The sequence below is a fragment of the Choloepus didactylus genome, chromosome 23 (assembly GCF_015220235.1).
Source record: "Choloepus didactylus isolate mChoDid1 chromosome 23, mChoDid1.pri, whole genome shotgun sequence".
In the NCBI taxonomy this organism is placed as follows: domain Eukaryota; kingdom Metazoa; phylum Chordata; class Mammalia; order Pilosa; family Megalonychidae; genus Choloepus; species Choloepus didactylus.
In genome coordinates this window covers 22,937,128-22,961,059 of record NC_051329.1, presented here as the reverse complement: position 1 = coordinate 22,961,059, position 23,932 = coordinate 22,937,128, and the positions used below count along the sequence as shown (strand labels likewise).

Here is a 23,932-nt window from a genome sequence, read left to right as displayed (position 1 = left end):
TATTTGGGATGTGAATGATTCACTCTGCAAAGCACATAAAATAGACCACCGACAGGGAGATCTTTGGGCATTGGCCCCAAATTCTGAATTTTAGTGTCGTTATATACTGAATAGGAATTGCAGAGTCTGAGCCTGTTAATTTAAAAAACAAGGTCACTCCATATGCATGCTAATTTTCACACTAGCTTTTCTTGGCCAGATAGGCAGTTATAGCACAGTCCTGAAGGGCAGGGCATCATAGCCTCACTCCATGTCTTCCGAGGTGGGTAACACATGGGTAAACATGCTGTGCCGGTTTGTATATATTATGTCCCCCAGAAAAAGCCATATTCTTTAATGCATTCTTGTAGGGGCAGAAATATTAGTGTTGATTTAGTTGGATTAGGTTGTGCCCATGGAGACGTGACCCACCCAACTGTAGGTGATAACTCTGATTGGATAATTTCCATGGAGGTGCGGCCCCACCCATTCAGCATGGGCCTTGATTGGTTCACCGGAGCACTATATAAGCTCAGAAGGAAGGAGGTCTTAGCTAGCTGGAGCTGAGACAGACATTTTGAAGACGCCGTCAGAAGCCGATGCAGACACTTTGGAGAACGCCATTTTGAAACGCAACCTGGAAGCTAGCAGACGCCAGCCACGTGCCTTCCCAGCTAACAGAGGTTTTCCTGATGCCACTGGCCTTTCTCCAGTGAAGGTACCCTTTGGTGATGGACACTTCATGGCCTTAAGAATGTAACTGTGTAACCAAGTAAACCCCCTTTATAAAAGCCAGTCCATTTGTGGTGTTTTGCATTCCGGCAGCATTAGCAACCCAGAACATACGGTCACATTATTTTACCTTGCATATAAGATCTTCGGTACAGTGTTTAGTACAGAGGGAGCCATCGCTGACTTAAACTAATAGTAATTACTATCAACTACAGGATCAGAAGAGTTCAGAGAATATTAGATAGCAAAATTTTAAAAGAGCATAGCTATATGTGCCAGCCTGCAAGTCCAGTGTCTAGTTGTCAGATCCCAGCCTTCCTATAGCTCTAGTGATTCACAGACATTAAAGGATTGTCTTATTCCAGTAAAATGCAGCTTTTCTGGATTTTTTTGGAAGTGTAATTTACAGCTGCTCTTAGCACGTGACTAATGACTTTAGAAAGGACAACCAGCCCTAATAAACTGTTTTGTTTCGTTTTTTTTTAAAAAAAGGCACCCAAATTTTCTGTAGAACTGCTTTAGACCCTTCATCCTATTTGAAAACTGGCTTACTTCTACCCCAAATCTCTCCAGTGTCCCAAATGTTCACAGCACTAGAGGCTGGCTGCAAGGGCAGCTGGTGTTGGCCTAGCTTGAGCAGACTCCATCAATAGGAACTACTACCCAGACATGTTTAATCCAACATAGATAATGAAGTCAGATAAAAAGGGTACCTTGCCAGCAGGTTTTACAGTAACTGCTTTGCCCCCGTCCCCAGTGTCTTTCCTCTCTGGACAGCATTTTTATTAAGAAATCCAACTTGAAACTGTGCAGACTTAGTAGTCATAATTTACCTTAGGTTCTCTTCACCAATTGCAGCAAGCTGCTACTTGCCTTCTCAATTGAAAATCCAATTAGCTGTGCTTAGTCAAGTGTTTATCGCTGTTACTTGAAAATTTAAATGTATCTTTAACTCTTTCCCTCACTGAAAGTCTCCAAAAAGGCATGGCTAATTGATGCACAATTGTCTGGGGCCCTGGTTTTTTCTTCTCTGTGATGGTTGGTTGCTCTCAGCTGCAGAAAGTTTTGTAGATAAGAGAGGGTGAGAACCTGGCTTGGAGACTGTCAGTCTGGGGCATTTGTCAGGGAAAGTCCCTTCACTGTGACAGAAACAAACACTTCCCAACAAAGGCAGAAACGAAAGCAAACACACAGAGAGAAGCTGGTTCCCAGGTTAAGATTGTGCTCTCTACAACCACGTGGAAAAGTGCTCAATTTGCTGTAATTAACCCCAGCCTTTGATTCAGAATTTATGATGAAGACGTATTTTAACCCCAGCCTTTGGTTCTGAATTTATAATGAGGTTATAATGTAACCCCCAGCCATTGGGTCAGAAGATCGATTATTCTTTAAAGCATAAAACACTTCAAGCAATCTTTATAAATTGATTGGGAACTTTGTACTTTTGAAACTGACAAAAAAGAAATCCTAAAATGTTTTGTTTTCTGTTGCTTGTGTTTTTAATATTTCTGTGGTCTTGTATAATTCCAATTTTTTAATAGGCACCTATGGCATATCTGTGTCCATCTTTAATTTCTATAGGGACTGCTGAGAATTTTTTTTTAAAAAAAGGACTATGTAAGGTAATAATTTCTGTTTTTCCAATGTGTTATTTTTATAATAAAACATGTACTTTTGTTTTCACAGCCCATGACAAGTATACTTCTTATTGTCTTAACCCCAAACGCTACATATGATTTATGCAGTATTTCTAGGAAATGCTCTTTGAAATCATGCTAAACATGTTTAAGACCAACATAAAAAAAATTTAGAAATCAAAGTGAAAAGTAAATACTGAAAAAAAAGAAAAAACACAGGCAGATTGGAAAGAAAGAAGAAAAACTGTTTTTATTCATAGACAACAGGACCCTTTATGTAGGAAAGCCTAAGGAATCCCCCTCAAAAAAAAAAAAAACAGATCTAATAAACTATCAGCAAGATCACAGGATAAAAGATCAAGACACAAATAACTCATTCTATTTCTATGTACTAGCAATGAAAAGTGAAATTAAGAAAACAATTACATTTAGAGTAGCATCAAAAAGATGAAAAGACTTGGGAATAAATTCAACAAGGCACACAAGACTAAAAACCACAAAACACTGTTGAGAGAAACTAAAGAAGACCTAAATATAGAGAGGGACATTGCATTTTCACAGATTGGAAGACATGACATGGTTAAGATGTCAGTGCCCTCCAAATTCATCTCCAGATTCAAAATAAACTCTATCAAAATTCCAGCAGGATTTTTTGGTAGAAATTGAAAAATTGATCCTAAAATTCATCTGGAAATACTAAGGACACAGAACAACCAAAAAAATTTTTGAAAAAAGAAGAACAAATTGGGAGGATTTTTATTTCCCGATTTCAAAGCTTACTATAAAGCTACAGTAATCAAGACAGTGTAGAGCGGGCTTAAGGACAGACATTTGCATCAGTGGAACAGAATTACAAGTCCAGAAATGAGCCCTTTCCTTTATGGTCAATTAACTTTCAACAAAGGTGCCAAGACAATTCAGTGGGGGAAAAGATAGTCTTTCCAACAAATGGTGCTGAGATAACTGGATATTCACCCATGAAAGGATGAATTTAGACCCTTACCTCACACCATACAAACAAATTAACTCAAAATAGATCAGAGACCTAAATTTAACAGCTAAAACAATAAAGCTTCTGGAAGAAACTCAGAAGCTAATCTTTGTGGATTTCAGTTAGGTTCTGAGATATGACACCTACAGCATGATTCATAAAAGAAAAATTCCATAAACTGGACTTCATCAAAATTAAAGCTTTTTGTACTTTGAAAGTTACCATTAAGGAAATGAAAAGCTACCAACTAGATGAAAATATGTGTAAATTATATCTATGATAACTTGTATCCAATTAAAATGCAATAATAAGACAACTTTCTTAAATTGGGAAAAGAGTTGAATAAACATTTCACCAAAAAAAGATATACAGATGGCTAATAAACACAAACATGTTCAATGTCATTAACCGTGATGGAAATACAAATTAAAACCACCATGAGATACCACTTCAAATCCACTAGAATGGAAATAATTAAAAAGACAGACAAAAAGTGTTGATGAGGATGTGAAGAATCCAGAACTCTCATAAATTGCAGATGTAAATGTTAAATAGTACAGCCACTTTGGAAAACAGTCTGGTAATTTCTTAAAATGTTAGCCATGTAAACTTGCATATAACTGTGCCTAGGAGTCTCCCCCTGAGTACCTCTTTGTTGCTCAGATGCCGCCCTCCCTCTCTCTCTAACTGAGCCACCTCAGCAGGTGAACTCACTGCCCTCCCCACTACGTGAGACCTGACTCCCAGGGGTGTAAATCTCCCTGGCAATGCAAGATATGACTCCCAGGGATGGGTCTGGACCCGGCATCGTGGGATTGAGGGTGTCTTCTTGACCAAAAGCGGGATGCAAAATGAGACGAAATACTTTCAGTGGCTGAGATTTCAGGTGGAGTCAAGAGGTCACTCTGGTGTACATTCTTATGCACTATATAGATAACACCTCTTGGGTTTTGGTGTATTGGAATAGCTAGGGATGGATACCTGAAACTACCAAACTCCAACCCAGTGGTCTGGACTCCTGAAGATGACTGTATAATAATGTAGATTACAAGGGGTGACAGTATGATTGTGAAGGCCTTGTGGATCACACCCCCTTTGTCTAGTGTGTGGATGGATGGGTAGAAAAGTGGGGACAAAAACTAAATGAAAAATAGGGTGGGATGGGGGGGAATGGTTTGGGTGTTCTTTTGTTACATTTACTTTTTATTCTTATTCTGATTCTTTCTGGTGTAAGGAAAATGTTCAGAAATAGATTGTGGTGATGAATGCCTAACTATATGATGGTACTGTGAACAGTTGATTGTATACCATGGATGACTGTATTGTATGTGAATATATTTCAATAAAACTGAATTTAAAAAAAAAAAAACTAAGGGGGAAAAAAAACCTACTTAAAGCATAGTAGTTGTGTTTCTGTAGTCATATCATATCCTCCTTATGGAAAATGAAAGTAAATTATCATCTTTGTTATCTCTAACATATCATATAGGCATACAAAAGACAGAAAAAAAAAAAAGAATGTTCGCCATGAACTTACCATACAACCCAGCAATTCCACTCCTAGGTATCTACCCCAAGGAAATGAAAACATGTCCACACTTGTATACATATGTTCATAGCAGCAGTAATTGCAATAGCCAAAAAGTAGAAACAATCCAGATGTCGATCAATTGGTGAATGGCTAAATAAAATGTGGTCTGGCCATATAAGGAAAGCTATTCAGCAACAAAACAGAATGAAGTACTGATTACAAACAACAACACAGATGAGCCTCAAAAGCCTTATGCTAGGTGAAAGAAGCCAGACGCAAAAGACTGCATATGGTATAATTCCATTTTCATGAAATTTCCAGAAAAGGCAAATCTATAGAGACAGAAACCAGATAGTGGTTGCCTGGGGCTGAGGAGGGGAAAGGGAATGACTATAAATGGGCATGAGTGATATTTTGGGGTATGGAAATGTTCTAAAATTCGGTTGTGGTGATGGTTACACAACTGTAAATTTACTAAAAAGAATTAAATTATACACTTACACAATGGGTGAATATTATGGCATGTGATTTACATCTCAATAAAACTGTTTTTTTTTTAAAGTAAAAATTGCAGAGATTTTTTTGCCAAAAATCATATTTCAGACACCAACACAAATTCAAACAGATTAATATTCAAACTCGGTATTAAACTCTGAATTCAGTGGTATAAAATAAAATGTCATCCTTGCCAATACGTGATATAATATTGCATTAACCATGATGTTCTTTATACATGAGAATAACATTTGCATACTTCATGCATTAAGTATCTATTTTGGAGTCTCCTTATAATTTGAAACATCCTCCTTTAACAGGAGTGAATGTGCAGACAGAGAAGCTAAATAGATTGTCAACAGACACACATGGAATTTATCAAATGCCATGTGCCTCTACTCACATATGATGAAATTATAATTTCAATATATTTTATAGCAGGAAAATAGTAACGAAATAATCTTAACCATAACTGATCGGTTTGTCTTATTGTCTCCTCAACAACCAGTATCTTTTTAAAACCACTCTTTCAATGAGCCAAACCAAGAATAATATGTCAATATCTAAATGTGTAAGTTTTACTTACAGAAAAATAGGAATCAGCATAATTGGTATCCTTTAAGACATATAATTCCTATATAATGAGGAGGAGGATAAAAGCAGCTGTCATGTACTTCTTTATTCTGAAAATTGGCAATTAGAAAGAATTAAGCATTTACCCTGCTGTACTAGTTTTCTATTACTGTTCAACAAATTACCACAAGCTCGATGACTTAAAAACAACACCCATTTACTATCTCACAGTTCTGAAAGTCAGAAAATCCAGGTGGCCTTGATTTGGTTCTCTGTTTAGGATTTCAAGGGGCCAAAACCAATGTGTCAGCCAGTGTAGATTCTTATCCAGAGGCTCTGGGGAGGAATCTGCCTCCACACTCATTGAGTTTGCTGGTGGAATGCAGTTCCTAGTGGCTGTGGGACTGAATTTCCTGTTTCCTTGCTGCCTGTGAGTGGGACGTTGTTCTCAGCAACTAGAGATACCGGCCTTCCTTCCCATGTGGTCCTCTCCACCTTCAAAGCCAGCAACAGAGATCAAATCCTTCACATGCTTCCAATCCCTCTGACTTCCTCTTCCGCTACCAGCCTGAGGCATCTCTCTGCTTTTAAAGGGCTCATGTGTTCAGGTTAAGCCAACCCAGATCACAGTCTTGGAAACAGAGCTGCAAAATCTCTTCTTGCCACATTACTCACGGTACTCATCCACGGAGTAAGGTCTCACCTGCCATTCCCATATGAACTTTATTCAAAAGTAACCAAATAGCCCTAGTTGGTGGGTCAAAGTTCTTCCTGAAAGAAGAATTCCAGCTAATCGTTGTGGAAGGAATAGCACAATTAGAAAAACCACCACTTTGCCATTTTCTAATAAAATAATTGATTTAGGCAAGGATCGTCAATGGGAAGGAAAAACCACAACAGGAGACGACAGCTTGATGAGGAACATGACAGCTTACCACCCCTGAACACCCTTCAGAGATATAACAAAGAGACGCTACACACTGTGTGCCTCCTGGTATAAAATACACACCCCCTACAAAGTACTCTTGCCAATAAAGTTGAATCTAAATGTAATCTAGAGCTTTCACTATAAGAAATGAGGAGGTACAATTTAAATGACACCACAAAGAAGCATAATGGAAATCCAGAATATGTGACATCCTAATAAACTGACCCCGTTTCTTCAATAAGTCAATTATCACCACCACCAACCCCAGGAGTGGGTGGGTAGGATTAGTGGGGAGACTTGTATAGGGTAAAAGAGACACTATTTACAAGGACAGCATTTGGATCCTAATTCAAAGAAACCAACAGTAAAAAAACATTTTTAAGATAATCAGAAAAATGTGACTACAGACCCAGTATTAAAATATACTAAAAATCATCATAAATTTTGCTGATTGAGATATAGCTATGTGATTATACAAGAAAACATTCATATTTTTTTAGTGACACGTACAGGGATGAAATGATATGAGGAGTTTGCCAATGGCTTTAAGATATTTCAGCAACATACAAAAAGGGGATGGATGAAGCAAGTATAGAAAAACCTTGAAAAATATGAATCTGGGTGATGTGTTTATAGGCGTTCATTATTCTAGTCTACTTTGAGGCATGACTAAAAATTTCCATAATGAACAATTTCATTGAAGAGCTTTTATTCATTGAGCATGTGCTGAGAAACAAGCTTTGTATTAGGCTTCACACACATTAGCTGCTGAATCCTCACACAGCCTCATGAAGTAGGCACCATAATTATCCCCACTTTCATAGATAAGGAAACTAATGAAATACCAACCAGTTCAGGATGTAACCAATAGGTCTGCTCATCATCCATTATCTCAGCAAAGCCTCAGAGGCCAAGTAAATAAAAGATTTCTACATTTTGTCATTTCACAAAATACAGCTGAATTTACAAGTTTGCTGGAGCACACTTTGGAGGACAGTCCCCCAACCCTATGATAATGGGGATTCTGGTAAGGAATGGAAAGAGAGGCAAGGAGTTGATAGGTGGAAGATGGGATGAAAGGGAAATAAGAGAGCACAGGAAAACCACGAGGAGATAGGGGAAGGAGAGGGTGCTTGAAAGAGTGAGGCGGTAGGTAACACGTGGAGGCAGCCAGAGAAAGGGGCTGACGGAACAGAAGGGAAAAGATAAAGACGAGAAGGGGCAGGCTGAAATAGGAAGACAGAAAGAAGAACTGGAGTCAGACAACTATACTCTTTCATGGTCCACCTTCCATTCTTCCCCAATCCTGATACAAGCCAGAAAATGAAAATACTACACAGCAAAAAGAGGAGGGAGACATGCATTAGGCACAAGGGAGTAAAAGAGACCGCTATGTCGAAACATAATTATGGATATGCAGGCAGCCTGCTTACCTCGACTCTCTCCCCACCCCACAATCAGTCACTATTCTTTCCTGTGATCTTACAAGTTTATACTCAACTTCTCCTGCCCTGCTCCAAACTTCCAAACTGGAGAGAAGGGAATAAGGAATTATTTCTTTCTTTGTTTTAAATGTTTTTTTAAAAATGTTTAAAAACTTTGTTGAGATAAAATTTGCATGCAATCACTGCCCAGTGAAGCTGCTCTTGGGGAAGAATCTGTGCAGGAAGGAAGCTAAGATATAACAGAGGGGCTCAGATCAAATGCTCCAAGGCCAGGGTCAAACAATGGAAAAAGACACATTTTGGAGATTTATGTGTTGGGGACTGTGGTGGAGTAGACAGGATAGGGGTTAGTGAAGAGAGAGAGAAACAGAAAGACAATGGATGAAAGGACCTTCAGTGCAGATCAGAAACTAGAATCAGAACTGCTGGGGTTACATCTTAATACCAGGGGACTAATGTGTTAAATTCCTTCCTTTCACAGCAGTGTTATTCAAAATAGCCCCAAAGTGAAAATAATGTAAATGCCTATCAATCAATGAATGGATAAACAAAATACAGGTATGCATACAATGGCATATTATTCAGCAATAAAAATGAATGAAGTACTGATACTGCAACATGGACGAGCCTTGAAAACATTCAACTAAGTGAAAGAAGCCAATCACAAAAGACTTTTATGATTCCATTTAAGTAAAATGTCCAGAATAGACAAATTCATAGAGTCTGGTTTCTGGAAGGGGTCAGAGTGTAGGGGGAGGAATGGGGAATGACTGACTTAATCAGCATGGGGTTAGTTTTGGGGCATTGAAAATATTCTAAAATTCGATTGTGGTGAAGTTGCACAATGCCGTGAATATATTAAAAACCACTGAACACTATTTACTTTATTTACTTTAAACAGGAAAATTTTATGGTATGTGAACTATATCTCAGTAAAGCTGTAGGAAAATAGATTTTTAAAAATTAATAAATAGCTAAGTAACTCCTTCTTCCCTTCTGTGATGGCTGGGTTCATGTGTCAACTTAGCTAGGTGATGGTATCCAAGCGTCTGGTCAAGGAAGCACTGGCCTCAGTGTAACCGCAAGGACATTTGTGGCTGGTTAATAAACCAGAAGGCTGGTTTATTAAATCATCCGTCAATTGACTGCACCTGTGACTGATTTACATCAATGAAGGGCGTGTCTTCTGCAATGAGAGAATTCAATCAGCCGGATTTAATCCAATCAGCTGAAGACTTTTAAGGGAAAAAGAGAGGGGACTTCTTCAGCTAGCCAATAAAGAGTTTCCTGAATTCATCGAACACCTTCATCGGAGTTACCAGTTCGCTACCTGCCCTATGGAATTTGGACTCATGCGTTCCCAGGTGCGTGAGTTCTCTAGGTTCCCCAGAGCACCCTAACTAATACACCTTCTCTCCTAAAGATATGGAATTTTTCTCTATCTTGTTATCAAGATAGTTTTATTTTCTTTATTTAGTACAAAATCAGAAGCAAAAGAAAGCCTTTATGTACATGACGTTTAACCATGCACCACGGAAATAATGAGAAGCAGCAATAACAAATGAGAAGAAAGCCAAATGTGTTTAAGTTATCTGCTCCCCAATCCAATGCTGCTGATCAGGATGAAATATCAATATGTGACATCCACAAACTGCCCTCACAGGACAGACAGGTCACACTTCATATCCTTCTCCATGTCACATCACCTGCCTTTTTACCACTATACTTCACGAGTTATCACAGAAGCTGTGTCTAATGAAGAATGCCTCACCAGACTAATAACTTTCGAACACACGGTAAGAAATGGTCACAAAAATCCAAAGACTTTCTGCACTGGTTTCTATTTTACTTACCATACTTGAACAAAAAGTAGCATAAATCTTTCTAAAAAAATCTATCTGGTTCTTACTGGGTGACAGCCCCCCCTCAATGGTAACATTTTATGTTCTTTGTTTCCTTCCCAGTAGTCTTTAAAGAATTATTAGAGTGGAAAGGGAGGTGATCAGAGAATCACAAGTCGCTTCACCTCCCAGTGCCCTACTTCTCCTCATCTGTACATGAAAGAAGCAACCCAGAAATCCCTCTAAGAACACTCCATCTCAAAGGGACCTATCTAGTCGACATCTGTTAATCATGGAAACAAGACCACAAACAGAAATAAAGGTCTAGGGAAGTTTAATAAGATCTTAATTTCTTGGCATTTAAATAAAGTAATTCCCTCCAGCAATAAAATAACTTGAAAACTACAATGCACCATACCTCAACAAACCATCTGAATAACTGTGGGAGGCAAGTAAAGTGAAAGAAAGGAGCATCAAATTTTCTCATATTCAGCTATGCTGAATTCATGTAGAAGTCCTAGAACTATCCATTTATCACATAACTATGGGCAGATTAATAATATAGCTAGATGGCAGACCAAAGGATGAATCCTACCCTGGCTGAGAACAAAATATTGTTTAGGAAATTTCTGGACAGCAGGAGCTGTTTTGTGGGAATAATAAAAAGAAAAAAGCATGTAGACTACAGCTCTTATCTAACCCTGCTGACAGTCAGCTCTAAACAAACTGCCAGCCTTTTAGAAGGCAAAAGGGAACATAATACCTCATTTCTTCATAGGCCTCAAGATGATACATGAAAACAAATCCTGTTCACTCCTCATAAGTTCTCCATCCATTAACCGCCACGCAACTGCAGAGCACCCTACATAACACGTACGTTCAGGCCGAGACCAGCATTGGCCAGAGCTGGGCATTGGTTAGGACTTTTTTGGTCACATACTGATATTTCATCCTAACCAGCAGCACAGGATTGGGGAGCAGATAAGTTCAGACCTAAATGTATCTGACAGAGGAAGTCCCCCATGGCCTGCTATGCAGAGACTCCGAATGGAGAGTAAGAAAGGCACACAAATCCCATAAAGCCGTGAAAACAGACAAGATCAATCCAGCCCCAAGCTCTGGAAGAAGAGAGCCAACCACAAGAGTAGAATGCAGTTTATGAAGACACAGCCCAACTCCCTGTGATCACAGAGAGTAAAACAGCAGTAAGGGAAGCTGAGGACCTCAAGTGAGCTTTATCGAGGTTCTACATAGAAAGAACTTCTTTTTGGTTATTGTGATGGTTTGAAGCTCTGTGTACCTCCCCCAAAAACATGTTTTTTCAATCTAACCCACTTCTGTGGGTGTTAAACCACTGTAAGTATGACGTTTCGGTAAGGATATTTCAGATAAGGTGTGATCCACCTCATTCAGGATGGGTCTTGATCCTACTACTGGAGCCCTTTATAAACAGAATGGAGAGAGAGAGAGAGAGAGAGAGAGAGAGAGAGAGAGGAAAGGGAAAGCCACAGAAGCAAGATGCTTCACCAAAACCTGGAAGAGAAGGGAGAGACCAGCAGACACCACCATGTGCCTTGCCAGTAGCACAACAACCAAGGATCACCAGCAGCCAATCTTCGGGAAGAAAGCATCGCCTTGTTGATGCCTTGATTGGACATTTTCTTAGCCTCAAAACTGTTAGCTAATAAATGCCCATTGTTCAAGCCAAACCATATCATGGTATTTGCTTTACAGCAGCCTAGGAAACTAAAACAGTTATTGAGTACCCAATCCTCTGATTTTAACAACCCCCCCCCCCCCCGCAAAGTACATTATAAATCCAGAGTTAAACTTGTTTCCCAAGAACTTATTCACAAGATATATTGCTGGGAACATAAGTAATCATTACGTGTCTTGTTAATTACATGAAATTTCCTTCATTCTCCACATTAGCTATAAACCATATAAAGTAGCAAGGGCAGCATTTATACATTACTCTGTTGTCACCCAATATCACTACTGACTTTACGGTATGCCAAATGAACAAGCAGGACTTACCAATTTTCTGATTGAAAATTTTGTCAAAGGTTATTTCATGTCTTTCCTGAAGATATTTCTGCATTACACTCCGAATACTGAAAGATAAGAATAACAGATTTTTAAAAACATGGTCTTGATCATGAAGAACCATCCCTAAAATGAAAACATATAGATGTCTCGTTTCAACGAGGAAAGTTTTTGAGAGGCCCCTCTTGCTGGCATCCTTGACTGCAAAGCTGGAAACCTCACAGCCAAACAATTTGGCACTAATTTCTTTTTTTTTACTTTTTAAAATTAATTGAGGTATAATTTATATAATTAAATGCATATTTTAAGTGTACTACTCAGTGAATTTTTGACAAATGCATATACCCATGTAACCACTATCCTAACCAAAACAAAGACTGTTTCCAGCACCCCAAAAGATGTCCCTTTGCAGTCAATCTCTCCAGATCCTGCAATCCAGGAAAATACCAATCTGCTTTCTGGTAATATAGATTACTTGTACCAGTTCTAGAAATTCCACAGAAATAAACTCATGCAGGATGCTGGCTTTTGTATCTGGCTTCATTTGTGCAACATAATCTTTTTGAGCCTCATCCATGTTGCTGTATGCAAACACATTTAGTTCCTTTTTATTGCTGAATAGTATGCCATTATAGGACTATCCCACAATTTGTTTTCTCATTCATCTGTTCATATATATTTGAGCTGTTTCCAGTTTGGGGCTATTATGAAAAAAGCTGCTTTAAATATCTGTGCATAAGCCCACTCTTTGTGGACATATGTCTCCATTTCTCATGGGTAAATACCTAGCAGTAAAATTGCTGGTCATATGGTAAACTATATTTAACATTATAATAAACTGCCAAACTATATTCCAAAGTGGTTGTGCCATTTAAAACTCCCACAACAATGTATGAAAGTTACAGTAGTTCCACATTCTTGCCAACACTCAGTCTGTCAGTCTTTTTAATTTTAGTTTTCTGATGGGTATATAGTGGTTTATCGTGGTTTTAATTTGCATTTCTCCAACAAATAATGATGTTGAACATCTTTCACATGATTCTTGGAATTCATATATCTTTTCTTGTGAAGTATTCTATTCAGTACTTTTGCCTAACTGTTAAGTGACTTGTCTTACTACTGAGTTGTGAAAGGTCTTTTTATAGCCTGGAAACAAGTACGCGGTCACATTTATGTGATGTTAATATTTTCTTCCAGTCAGCCCCTCACATTCATTTTCTTTGTGGAATCTTTCTAACATAAGTGTTTAAATTTGATGAGTTCCATTTATCAATTCTTTTCTTTGATGGGCAGTCTGCTAAGAAAACTTTCAATAACCCCAAGGTCATGAAGAGGTTAACCAATATTGCCTTTTAGAAGCTTTAGTTTAGGTCTAAGATCCATTTCAGATTAACTTTTGTGTATGGTGTAAGATAAAAATCAAGGTTCATTTTATTCCCATAGAATAGCTCACTGTTCTGGTATCATTTCTTGAAAAAAAAAAAAAAAAATATATATATATATATATCTTTTCTCCATTGAAGTCCTTGACACTTTTGTTGAAACTCAATACTCATTATGTGAGTCCATCTCCAGATGACAATAGATCATGTTGCACAGATCTATTGTCTATCCTTACACAAATTCTACACTATCCTGTTTGTTGCAGATTTATAATAAATCTTGGAATCAGGTAATTTAGGTCTTCCAACGTTGTTTTTCACTTTCAATTTTTTTTGAGGGGTGGGTATTCTAGGTCCTTTGCATTTTCATATTAAGTTTTTAAAGTCAGCATGTAGATTTCAAAAAAAGCCTGCTGGGGCTTTGATTGGGGTTGTGTTGAATCTATAGACTTTTATACCCAAAGCCCAAACAATGAAAGAAAAAGTGGATAAAAGGGATCCAAAATTAAAAACCTTTGTGCTTCAATGGAATTTGTCAAGAAAGTGAAAAGGTAACCTACTCAATGGGAGAAAATATTTGGAAACCACATATCCGATAAAGGTTTTAATATCTAGAATATATAAAGAAATCCTACAACTCAACAACAACAAGAAAAGACAAACAACCCAATTAAAAAGGGGCAAAAGACTTCAATAGACATTTTTCCAAAGAAGAAATACAAATAAAACAGCATATGAAGAGATGCTCAACATCAGTATCAGGTAAATGCAAATCAAAACCACAATGAGATATCATTTCACATCTACTAGAATGGCCCCAATTAAAAAAATAAAAACAGAAAACTACAAGTATCAGAGTGGATTTGGAGAATAAAACACTCATTCACTGCTGATAGGAATGCAAAATGGTACAGACGCTCTGGAAGACAGTTTGGTGGTTCCTAGGAAGCTAAGTATAGAAGTGACATATGACCAGGCAATCCCATTACTAGGTATATACCCAGAAGAACTGAAAGCAGAGACTCGAACAGACATTTGCATACTAATGTTCATAGTGGCATTATTATGATTGCCAAAAGACGGAAGCAACCCAACTGTCCATCAACCACTGAATGGATAAAGAAAATGTGGTATATACATACGATGGCATATTATTCAGCAGTAAGAAAGAATGAAGTCCTGATGCATGCAACAACATGGATGAACCTTGAGGACATCATGTTGAATGACATAAGCCAGACAGAAGAAGACAAATACGGTAAGCTCTCACTGATATGAACTAATTATAATAAGCAAACTCTTAGAGTTAGAATCTATTACCAGGGGATAGAATGGGGGTAGAGAATGAGGAGCAGATGCTTAATTTGTACAGAATTTCCAATTAGGATGATTGTCCATGTTTGGATATGGATAGTGGTGATGGTAGCTGTGCTGGTTTGAATGTATTATGTCCCCCAGAAAAAGCCATATTCTTTGATGCAATCTTGTGGGGCAGACATATTAGTGGGGATTAAGTTGGAATGTTTGGATTAGGTTGTTTGCATGGAGATGCACTCCACCCAAATGTAGGTGATAACTCTGATAAGATATTTCCATGGAGGTGTGGCCCCACCCATTCAGGGTGGGCCTTGATCAGTGGAGCCATATAAATGAGCTGACAAACAGAAGGAACTCAGTGCAGCTGAGAGTGACCTTTTGAAGAGAAGCTACAACCAAGAGGGACACTTTGAAGAATGCACTGGAACTGAAAGAGGAGCTTCAGCTTACACAGACATTTTGGAGATGGCCTTTGAAAGCAGACTTTTGCTCCGGAGAAGCTAAGAGAGGACAAACGCCCCAAGAGCAATTAAGTGACATTTTTGAGGAGCTGAAGCCTAGAGATGAACTTCCTGGGAGAAAGCCATTTTGAAACCAGAACTTGGAGCAGACGCTGGCCACGTGCCTTCCCAGCTAACAGAGTTTTTCCGGACACCATTGGCCATCCTCCAGTGAAGGTACCCGATTACTGATGTGTTACCTTGGACACTTTATGGCCTTAAGACTGTAATTGTGTAACTAAATAAACCCCCTTTTATAAAAGCCGATCCATATCTGGTGTTTTGCATTCTGGCAGCATTAGCAAACTAGGACAGTACCACATTATTGTGAGTGTAATAAATAGCACTGAATTATGTTTGTGGTTGAAAGGGGAAGTTTTGGGTCATGTATGTTACTAGAAGGAAAGTTAGAAGATAGAACGGGACTGTAGAACACAGTGAACACTGCTGTGGAAAATGGACTGTGGTTAATAGTACAAATATAAGAATGTTCTTCCATGAGTTATAACAAATGTAATTACTATTAAAAGGTGTTAATAGTAGGGTGGTATATGGTAAAAAAAAAATACACTAATGTAAACTATGGACTATAGTTAACAGTAATATTTCAATATTCTTTAAAAATTGTAACAAAGGTACCACACTAATGCAAAGTGTCAACAGAGGAGTATATGGGAATGCTGCATTTTTTACGTGACCTTTTTGTAAACCTACAACTTCTCTAATTAAAAAGAAACAATAATTTTAAAACATGCCAAGTGAAAGAAACCAGATACAAAATACTACATATTGTATGATTCCATTTATAAAAATGTAAATATAAATCCATAGAGACAGATTAGATTAGTGGCTATATAAGGCAGGGGAAAGAGAGTGATTGAGAGGCAACTGCTAAGGGGTATGGGGTTTTCCTTTATGGAGTAATGAAAATGTTCTTAAATTGATTTTGGTGATCACTGCACAATTCTGTGATTATACTAAAACCCATTGATTGTACACTTTAGATGGATTGTACGGTATGTGAATGTATCTCCATAAAACTGCTTTATGAAATATACATTTTTTTCCAATTGTTCCATTTGTTGAAAAGCCTATCATTTTCCCCATTGAACTGCCTTGGCATTTTTTCAAAAATCATAAATGTAGGGTTTATTTCTGGACATCCCATTCTGTTCCACTAAACTATACATCTATCCTTATACCACACAATGTTGATTACAGAAGCTTTGTAGTAAGTTGTGAAATCAGCTAGTAAAGTCCTCCAATTTTGTTCTTTTTCAAAATTGTCTAGCCTATTTTAAGTCCCTTGCATTTCATATAAATCTTAAGATCAACTTATTTAACTGCTACAAAAACAGCCTATTTGAATTTTGATAGGGATTGCACTGAATCCATAGATCAATATGGGAAGATTTGCCATCTTAATAACATTGAATCTTCTCTGGTCCATTCTTTGTTCTTTTTCTCTATTTTTCAGACTCTTCTTGGATTCAGTTTTTTTGTTTGTTTGGTTTTTTATGACTCCGTTTTTATCTCCTCTACTAGCTTAATATACTACTTTTTTTCTTTCCTTCTTTAGTGGTTGCTACAGGGTTTACAATATATACTTCCACTTATCACAGTCCACCTTCATAATACTTTACTATTTCATGCATGGTGTAAGGACCTTGTGATAGCATATTTACATGCCCCCCTCCTATCCGTTATGCTATTATGTTCATAGATTTTACTTCTACATATATTATGAACTTCATGATATATTATCAGTGTTTTGCTTTAGAAATTCAATTCTCTTACAATGTAAAAAAAAATTTTTTTTAAGTATTTCATATTCAGGCTAGTTTTTATTATGCTGGTGCTCTTCATTTCTGTATAGATCCACGTGCCATTTCATAGCATACATCTGCCTAACCAACCAACTCGAACATTTCTTGTAGTGTAGGTCAATTAGCAGTTCATTTTTTCAGCCTTTCTCTGAAAACATTCTTTATTTCAGCTTCATGTTGAAAAATATTTTTAGAATACTAAAATGATGTATCTAGATGTGCATGGTTCTACAATCCCCACAGCCCTGCCCTACACACACACACACACACACACACACACACACACACACACACACACACACACACACACTATCCTGCTTAGAGCTTTCTGAGCTTCTTGAATCTGGTTTCTTGTCTTTTGTTCATTTTTGCAAAGTTTTCAGCTACTTTTTCTTCAAATATTTCTTTTAGCCTATCCTCTATTTCTCCTATACATCTGACACTCCAATTACTCAGTTGTTAGACCATTTGATATTGTTCCACAACTCTTGAACAAAGAGCATGATACCCTAAATGTAAAGCCAAAAATAAACAATATAATAAATAGGAATACATAAATGTGATAAACCGTAAATTCTGACAGAGGTAAAAGAATGATAAACACACACACAATTCATAATGAGTGGTTGCTTTTGTGGGAAAGGAAAGGGAGGCCATGGGATGGAATAGGGGAGGAGCACATAAGTGGAGGAAAATTACTCTTTCTTCTCAGGTTGCATGATGCCTCCAGAAGCGTTTATTATATTACTGAAAGTGAAGGAATGAACAAAGAATAAATAATTCAATAATATAAAAGAGGGCCATGCATACATCAAAGATGAAACAGGGCCATGAATCAAGTGCCATGATTAATCAGATTCTAGGTACATAAAGTCCATCACCTGAATCATAGCAACATTCAGCAAATGGCGAGTCTCAGTAGAGTCATTCATGGAAGTGCAGCATTTACTTTACAAATAAGTTGCAAAACATACATAACAAAAAACAAATGTTACACTATGCCAGGGACAGCCCTATCACTAATGATAATAGTACATAATCTTAACTAGTTACTTGCCTCTACATTTAATTACACGAAGCTATAATTAATCACTCATAATACTCTCCTGTTCAAATTTTCATCTGAGTGAATAAATCAAATAATGGAGAAAAAAGGTTTTTCCAAAATTTTAACATTTGATACAATTTTCAAATAGGAGAGTATTCAAATAGGAGAGTTTAAAAGTAAAAGCTTAGTATTAAAATTTTCTTCATCTCTCAATTTTCATATTGTCAAATATTTCCTTGATTGAGGCAATCTAAACTCAGTTGAGTCTAAATTCAAATCACAGATTATACCACTTCTTTTCAAAGACTGACAATCTTTCCTTCCTCTTCAAAGGATTTTTATTTTCTAATACTTCATGTATATTATGATTGATTTTTCACCTATCATGACAATTTTTCAATTATCATGACTATCATTCACCTATCATTCTTCCCCATGAACACTCTTATAGGCTTTTCCAGAAACATTCTAGAAATCCAGAGTCATCAAATACAGCAATTTACTACTGCATTCTTAGTTTCCATTTTTTTCCTAATTAACCTCTTAGATACAACTTCTACTATGATATGACTTTTACTATTCCCTTCCGAGAAAGAGTCACTAGATTCTTAGAAGATACACATCTTTATGTAAGAGTCTTCCTGGAGAATCTAACTTCTTTGACCAAAAAAAACCTATTCCATACTTATATCTTTAGTTTTTCCTACAATTCTGGATTCTTCTCATAATTTACCCTTGGTTTTTTTCATTGCACTATTCAATTCCTACTAATATTTTTAATATCTTGCATTTTTTTATTATTAGCTCAATGAATGTGCCTGGTCTTAATGGAGATTTTCCATATGTATACTGCGCTTGACGTTCATAAAATAACAATATTCACTCCACTTACAAGCCCAATTTGAATTACAAAAGTAATCTAAATCAAGCAGGAGCATCAGTGCGTAACTGATTCATTAAGAATCAGGAGTATTACCCAAATTTGCATTTTTCATATTTCTATACTTTGGGCTGTTTTTCAAAGATGCATAGAGGGAAGAACCCAGCCTTTGAGAGATCTGGGAATAAGAGTGATAAAAACAGGTACAAATTTAAGTTATTCATTTCCTAAAACTTCCTTGCCTTTTCTTATGAAAAAATAACTAGTTTAACAATTATTCAAATTTATCAGGTTTTCTAGTCAACTTCTAATGAAATATTTATATTATACAAAATTTGTCCTGCCAAAGAAGGAGAACCTGAATCTAACATGAAGAAAGCATCAAACAAACCCAAGCTGAGGGAAATTTACAAAATAACTGGCCCATAATCTTCAAAAGTGTCAAGCTCATGACAGCAAAGGAAAAGCTAAGAAACTTTTCCAATGTGAAGGAGACTAAAGGGACACGACTAACTGTATGATTCTGAACTGTTACCCTTTTGTTATAAAGGACATTATTAGGACAAATGGAAACTTGGATGGGTTCTGAAGATTGGATATTAGTAATGGGTCAAGGCTAATATCCTGATTTCAATGATCATATGGGAACTTAACCCACATCATATGGGAGCAATGCAAATTATAGCTCAAGAATATTTACAGGAATACAAGATATCCAGCATCTAACAAGATAAAATTCACAATGTCTGGTATCTCATAAAAAATGACCAGAAATGCAAAGAAGCAGGAAAATACAGCCCACAATGAGGAGAAAAATCAGTCACTCAGAACCAATCCGGAAGTGACACAGATGTTAGAATTAGCAGGCAAGGGCATTTGATGATTGTACTGTGGTTATGTAGAAGTCTTTGTTTGTAGGAAATACGTAATAAAGTATTTGAGGGTTACTGGGCATCAGATCAGTAATTTAATCACAAATGGTTCAGGAAAAAGGAAAGTGCTTTGTACTGTACTTGCAACTTTACTTCAAGTTTGAAATTGTTGAGAAAATTTTTTAGAAAGCACTCAGGAACCAACCTAAATAAACTCCCACTGGCCAAATACAGGACAGAAATATTTCAGCTAACAAGCAAAGAAGGAATGACCAAACAAAAATATCATCATTTTGCAACCACTATTGAATTGACAGATGTAAACAATGATCATCAGTGGCTGATAACATCACAAAAAGACTGACATTATGTACCTTCCGAAGGAAATAGACAAATCCACCTATAAAGTAATCTGACCAAAAATAAATAAAAACACAAAAACTATTTAATCAAGCCTCTAGATTTAACTATCATTCATCAGAAACACAAAGAACAGAGAAACATCAAATTACAGCACAGAGGACTTCCGCTTCTAGCCAAAATGGAGTAACAGGGACTGGATTTTATGTCCCAATTTAAAACAACCAAAAATTCAGAAATAATATATGGGAAAAGGTGGTTTTCAAGACACTGGGCCTCAGCAATGAAGGAAGTTAACTCTGAGAAGTAAGAAACTAGGTAAACCCTATGATTGCCCTAGCTTACTGCCTTTAAGAGTTTCTAGGGCACAGTTCAGGGATGGGTAACAGGTGAAGAACAGTGAACTCCTTTAAGATTGAGGAGACAAAGCTGGGAGACTGGGGAGATCAAGGCAGCTGATGTTCATATGACAGAGTACAGGAAAGGACAGGAGAGAGTTGCCCAGAGAGAAACTAGGGATACCCCAGGATATTCAGTAGAGTACTGATCAGGGCTTCCATGTGAGAAAACTACACAGGGCTCAGGAAAGACCCACAAGGATTTGAGGTTACAACTCCGGAACTGAACTAGAAATCAATAATCTCCAAATACTCTGAAACTAAATTACACAGTATAAATAACCTATTGATCATAAGAAAAATCAAAAGGGAAATCAGAAAGACTTCAAACTGAATAAAAATGAAAAGACAACAAATCAGTATTTGGGGAATGCTGCTAAATCTATACTTAGGGGGAAATTTATACCACTAAATACCTATTTTTAAAAAGAAGAAGGATTTGAATCAATTATCTCAGATTCAACACTAAGAAATTAGAAAAAGAGGAGAAGATTAAATCCAAAGTAAGAAGAGGAAAGTAAATGAGATCAAAGCAGAAATCAATGAAAACAATAGAGAAATAAGGAAAAAGACAATTGAGAAAAATCAATAAACTCAAGCACTAGTTCTTTCAGAAAAACAATAAAATTACTAAACCTCCAGTCAGACTGATCAGAGAAAAAAGAAAGAAACCACAAATTACCAAAGTCAAGAATGAGAGAGTAGTAAATCTACAGATACGAAAAATAAGGGAATATTATGTACAACTTTATGCCAATAAATTTGACAACTTAGGTAAAATAAACAAATTCTTTGGAAAACACAAAACATCAAAACTCACTCAAGAAGGGATATGTAACCCAACTAGCTCTATAACTATTTTAAAAACTGAATTTGGGAGAGGGGCAAGATGGCAGCATAGAGAGGAGTGTCCCCCTGGAACAACTACAAAAAACCAGAAACAACTAGTAAATAATCCAGAATAACTGTGGGGGGACAAACGAGACCATCCACTCATCATACACCAACCTGAATTGGGAGGAATGCCCGTGAACACAGCATAAAATCTGTATGTAAAACCTGCGGATCCAAGTCGTGAGACCCCCTCCCCCATAGCCCAAGCTGCAAAGCCTCGTGGTGCCAGAGAGAAGCTCTCTCCCAGCAAGCGAATATAGCTCAGCTGAGCTCCAACTGGGGTTTTAAGTAGCGAGTGTGAACTGCTCACTACAGGTACGCATCCCCAAAAAACAGACAGAGGCTATGAGTGATGACTGACCTGGGAGAGCCGGAGGGTTGCCTTGGACTGGGTCTGAAGGGGACTATCTGTTTCTTTTTTGACTCAGTGGAGAAAGCCCCAGTCATTTTCAGTTTCCAGGGCTGTGAAGCAGAAAAGGGTGGAGACAGCACAAGCAGAGAGCGAGACCATTGAAATGCTAATGACCTCCACCTGGGGGCTCTGTCTTCTCTAGGAGGAAAGGGGTGGGGCCCTTTCCATTCAGAACCAGACCTCAGAGCCTGGGGGAACACGGCCATACCTCCTCACACCAGTCAAGAATTATAGGCTAACAGGCATCACCTGCTGGGCAGAAAAGCACAGTGACCCAAGGCATCAAAGGGTGGAGCAATTTTCTAAGACACACTCTCAGGGAAACCAGATACTGAATATTTCTTCCCTCTGGGACCTGAGCCTGTTCTGGTCTGGGAAAACCTGATTTGGATAACCAAGGAAACCATGCCTAGACAACAGAAAATTACAACCTATACTAAGAAAAACAAAGTTATGGCCCAGTCAAAGGAACAAACGTACACTTCAACTGAGATACAGGAATTTAAACAACTAATGCTAAATCAATTCAAAAAGTTTAGAGAAGATATTGCAAAAGACATAGAGGCTGTAAAGGAAGCACTGGACATGTATACGGCAGAAGTCAAAAGTTCAAAAAAACAACTAGTAGAATCTATGGAAATGAAAGGCACAACACAAGAGATGAAAGACACAATGGAAACATACAACAGCAGATCTCAAGAGGCAGAAGAAAACACTCGGGAACTGGAGAACAAAACACCTGAAAGCCTACACACAAAGGAGCAGATGGAGAAAAGAATGAAAAAATATGAGCAATGTCTCTGGAAACTCAAGGATGAAACAAAGTACAATAATGTACGTATCATTGGTGTCCCAGAAGGAGAAGAGAAGGGAAAGGGGGCAGAAGCAATAATAGAGGAAATAATTAATGAAAATTTCCCATCTCTTATGAAAGACATAAAATTACACATCCAAGAAGCACAGCGTACTCCAAACAGAAGAGATATGAATAGACCTATGCCAAGACACTTAATAATCAGATTATCAAATGTCAAAGACAAAGAGAGAATCCTGAAAGCAGCAAGAGAAAAGCAATCCATTACATACAAAGGAAGCTTAATAAGAATATGTGCGGATCTCTCAGCAGAAACCATGGAGGCAAGAAGGAAGTGGAGTGATATATTTAAGATACTGAAAGAGAAAAACCACCAACCAAGAATCCTGTATCCAGCAAAGCTGTCCTTCAAATATGAGGGAGAGCTCAAAATATTTTCTGACAAACAGACAATGAGAGACTTTGTGAACAAGACACCTGCCCTACAGGAAATACTAAAGGGAGCACTACAGGGTGATAGAAGACAGGAGTGTGTGGTTTGGAACACAATTTTGGGAGATGGTAGCACAACAATGTAAGTACACTGAACAAAGGTAACTATGAATACGATTGAGAGAGGAAGGTGGGGAGCATGTGAGACACCACAAGAAAGGAGGAAAGATAAAGACTAGGACTGTGTAACTTGGTGAAATCTAGAGTATTCAACAATTGTGATAAAATGTACAAATATGTTCTTTTACGAGGGAGAACAAGCAAATGTCAACCTTGCAAGCTGTTAAAAATGGGGAGGCATTGGGGAAGGGATGCAATCAGCATAAACTAGAGACTGTAACTAATAGAATCATTGTATTATGCTTCCTTTAATGTAACAAAGGTGATATACCACGGTGAATGCAGATAAGAGGGGGGGATAGGGGAGGCGTGTTAGACACTTGACATTGGTGATATTGTCTGATTCTTTATTCTACTTTGATTTAAGGTTATTTTTCCTTTTGCTGCTTCCTAGCTGTCTTTTTTTTTCCTCTTTCTTT

At 37.5% G+C, this 23,932-nt stretch overlaps 1 protein-coding gene across 1 annotated transcript in view; it reads right to left on the bottom strand.

The window, feature by feature from the left end:
- The window catches only part of GRK3 (G protein-coupled receptor kinase 3), a 165,227-nt gene that overhangs the window by 109,886 nt on the left and 31,409 nt on the right, over positions 1-23,932 (bottom strand). Inside the window, exon 2 of the mRNA XM_037816792.1 lies at positions 12,190-12,266. Coding sequence (XP_037672720.1) covers positions 12,190-12,266 — 77 coding nt within the window. The remainder of the gene's footprint in view (positions 1-12,189; positions 12,267-23,932) is intronic.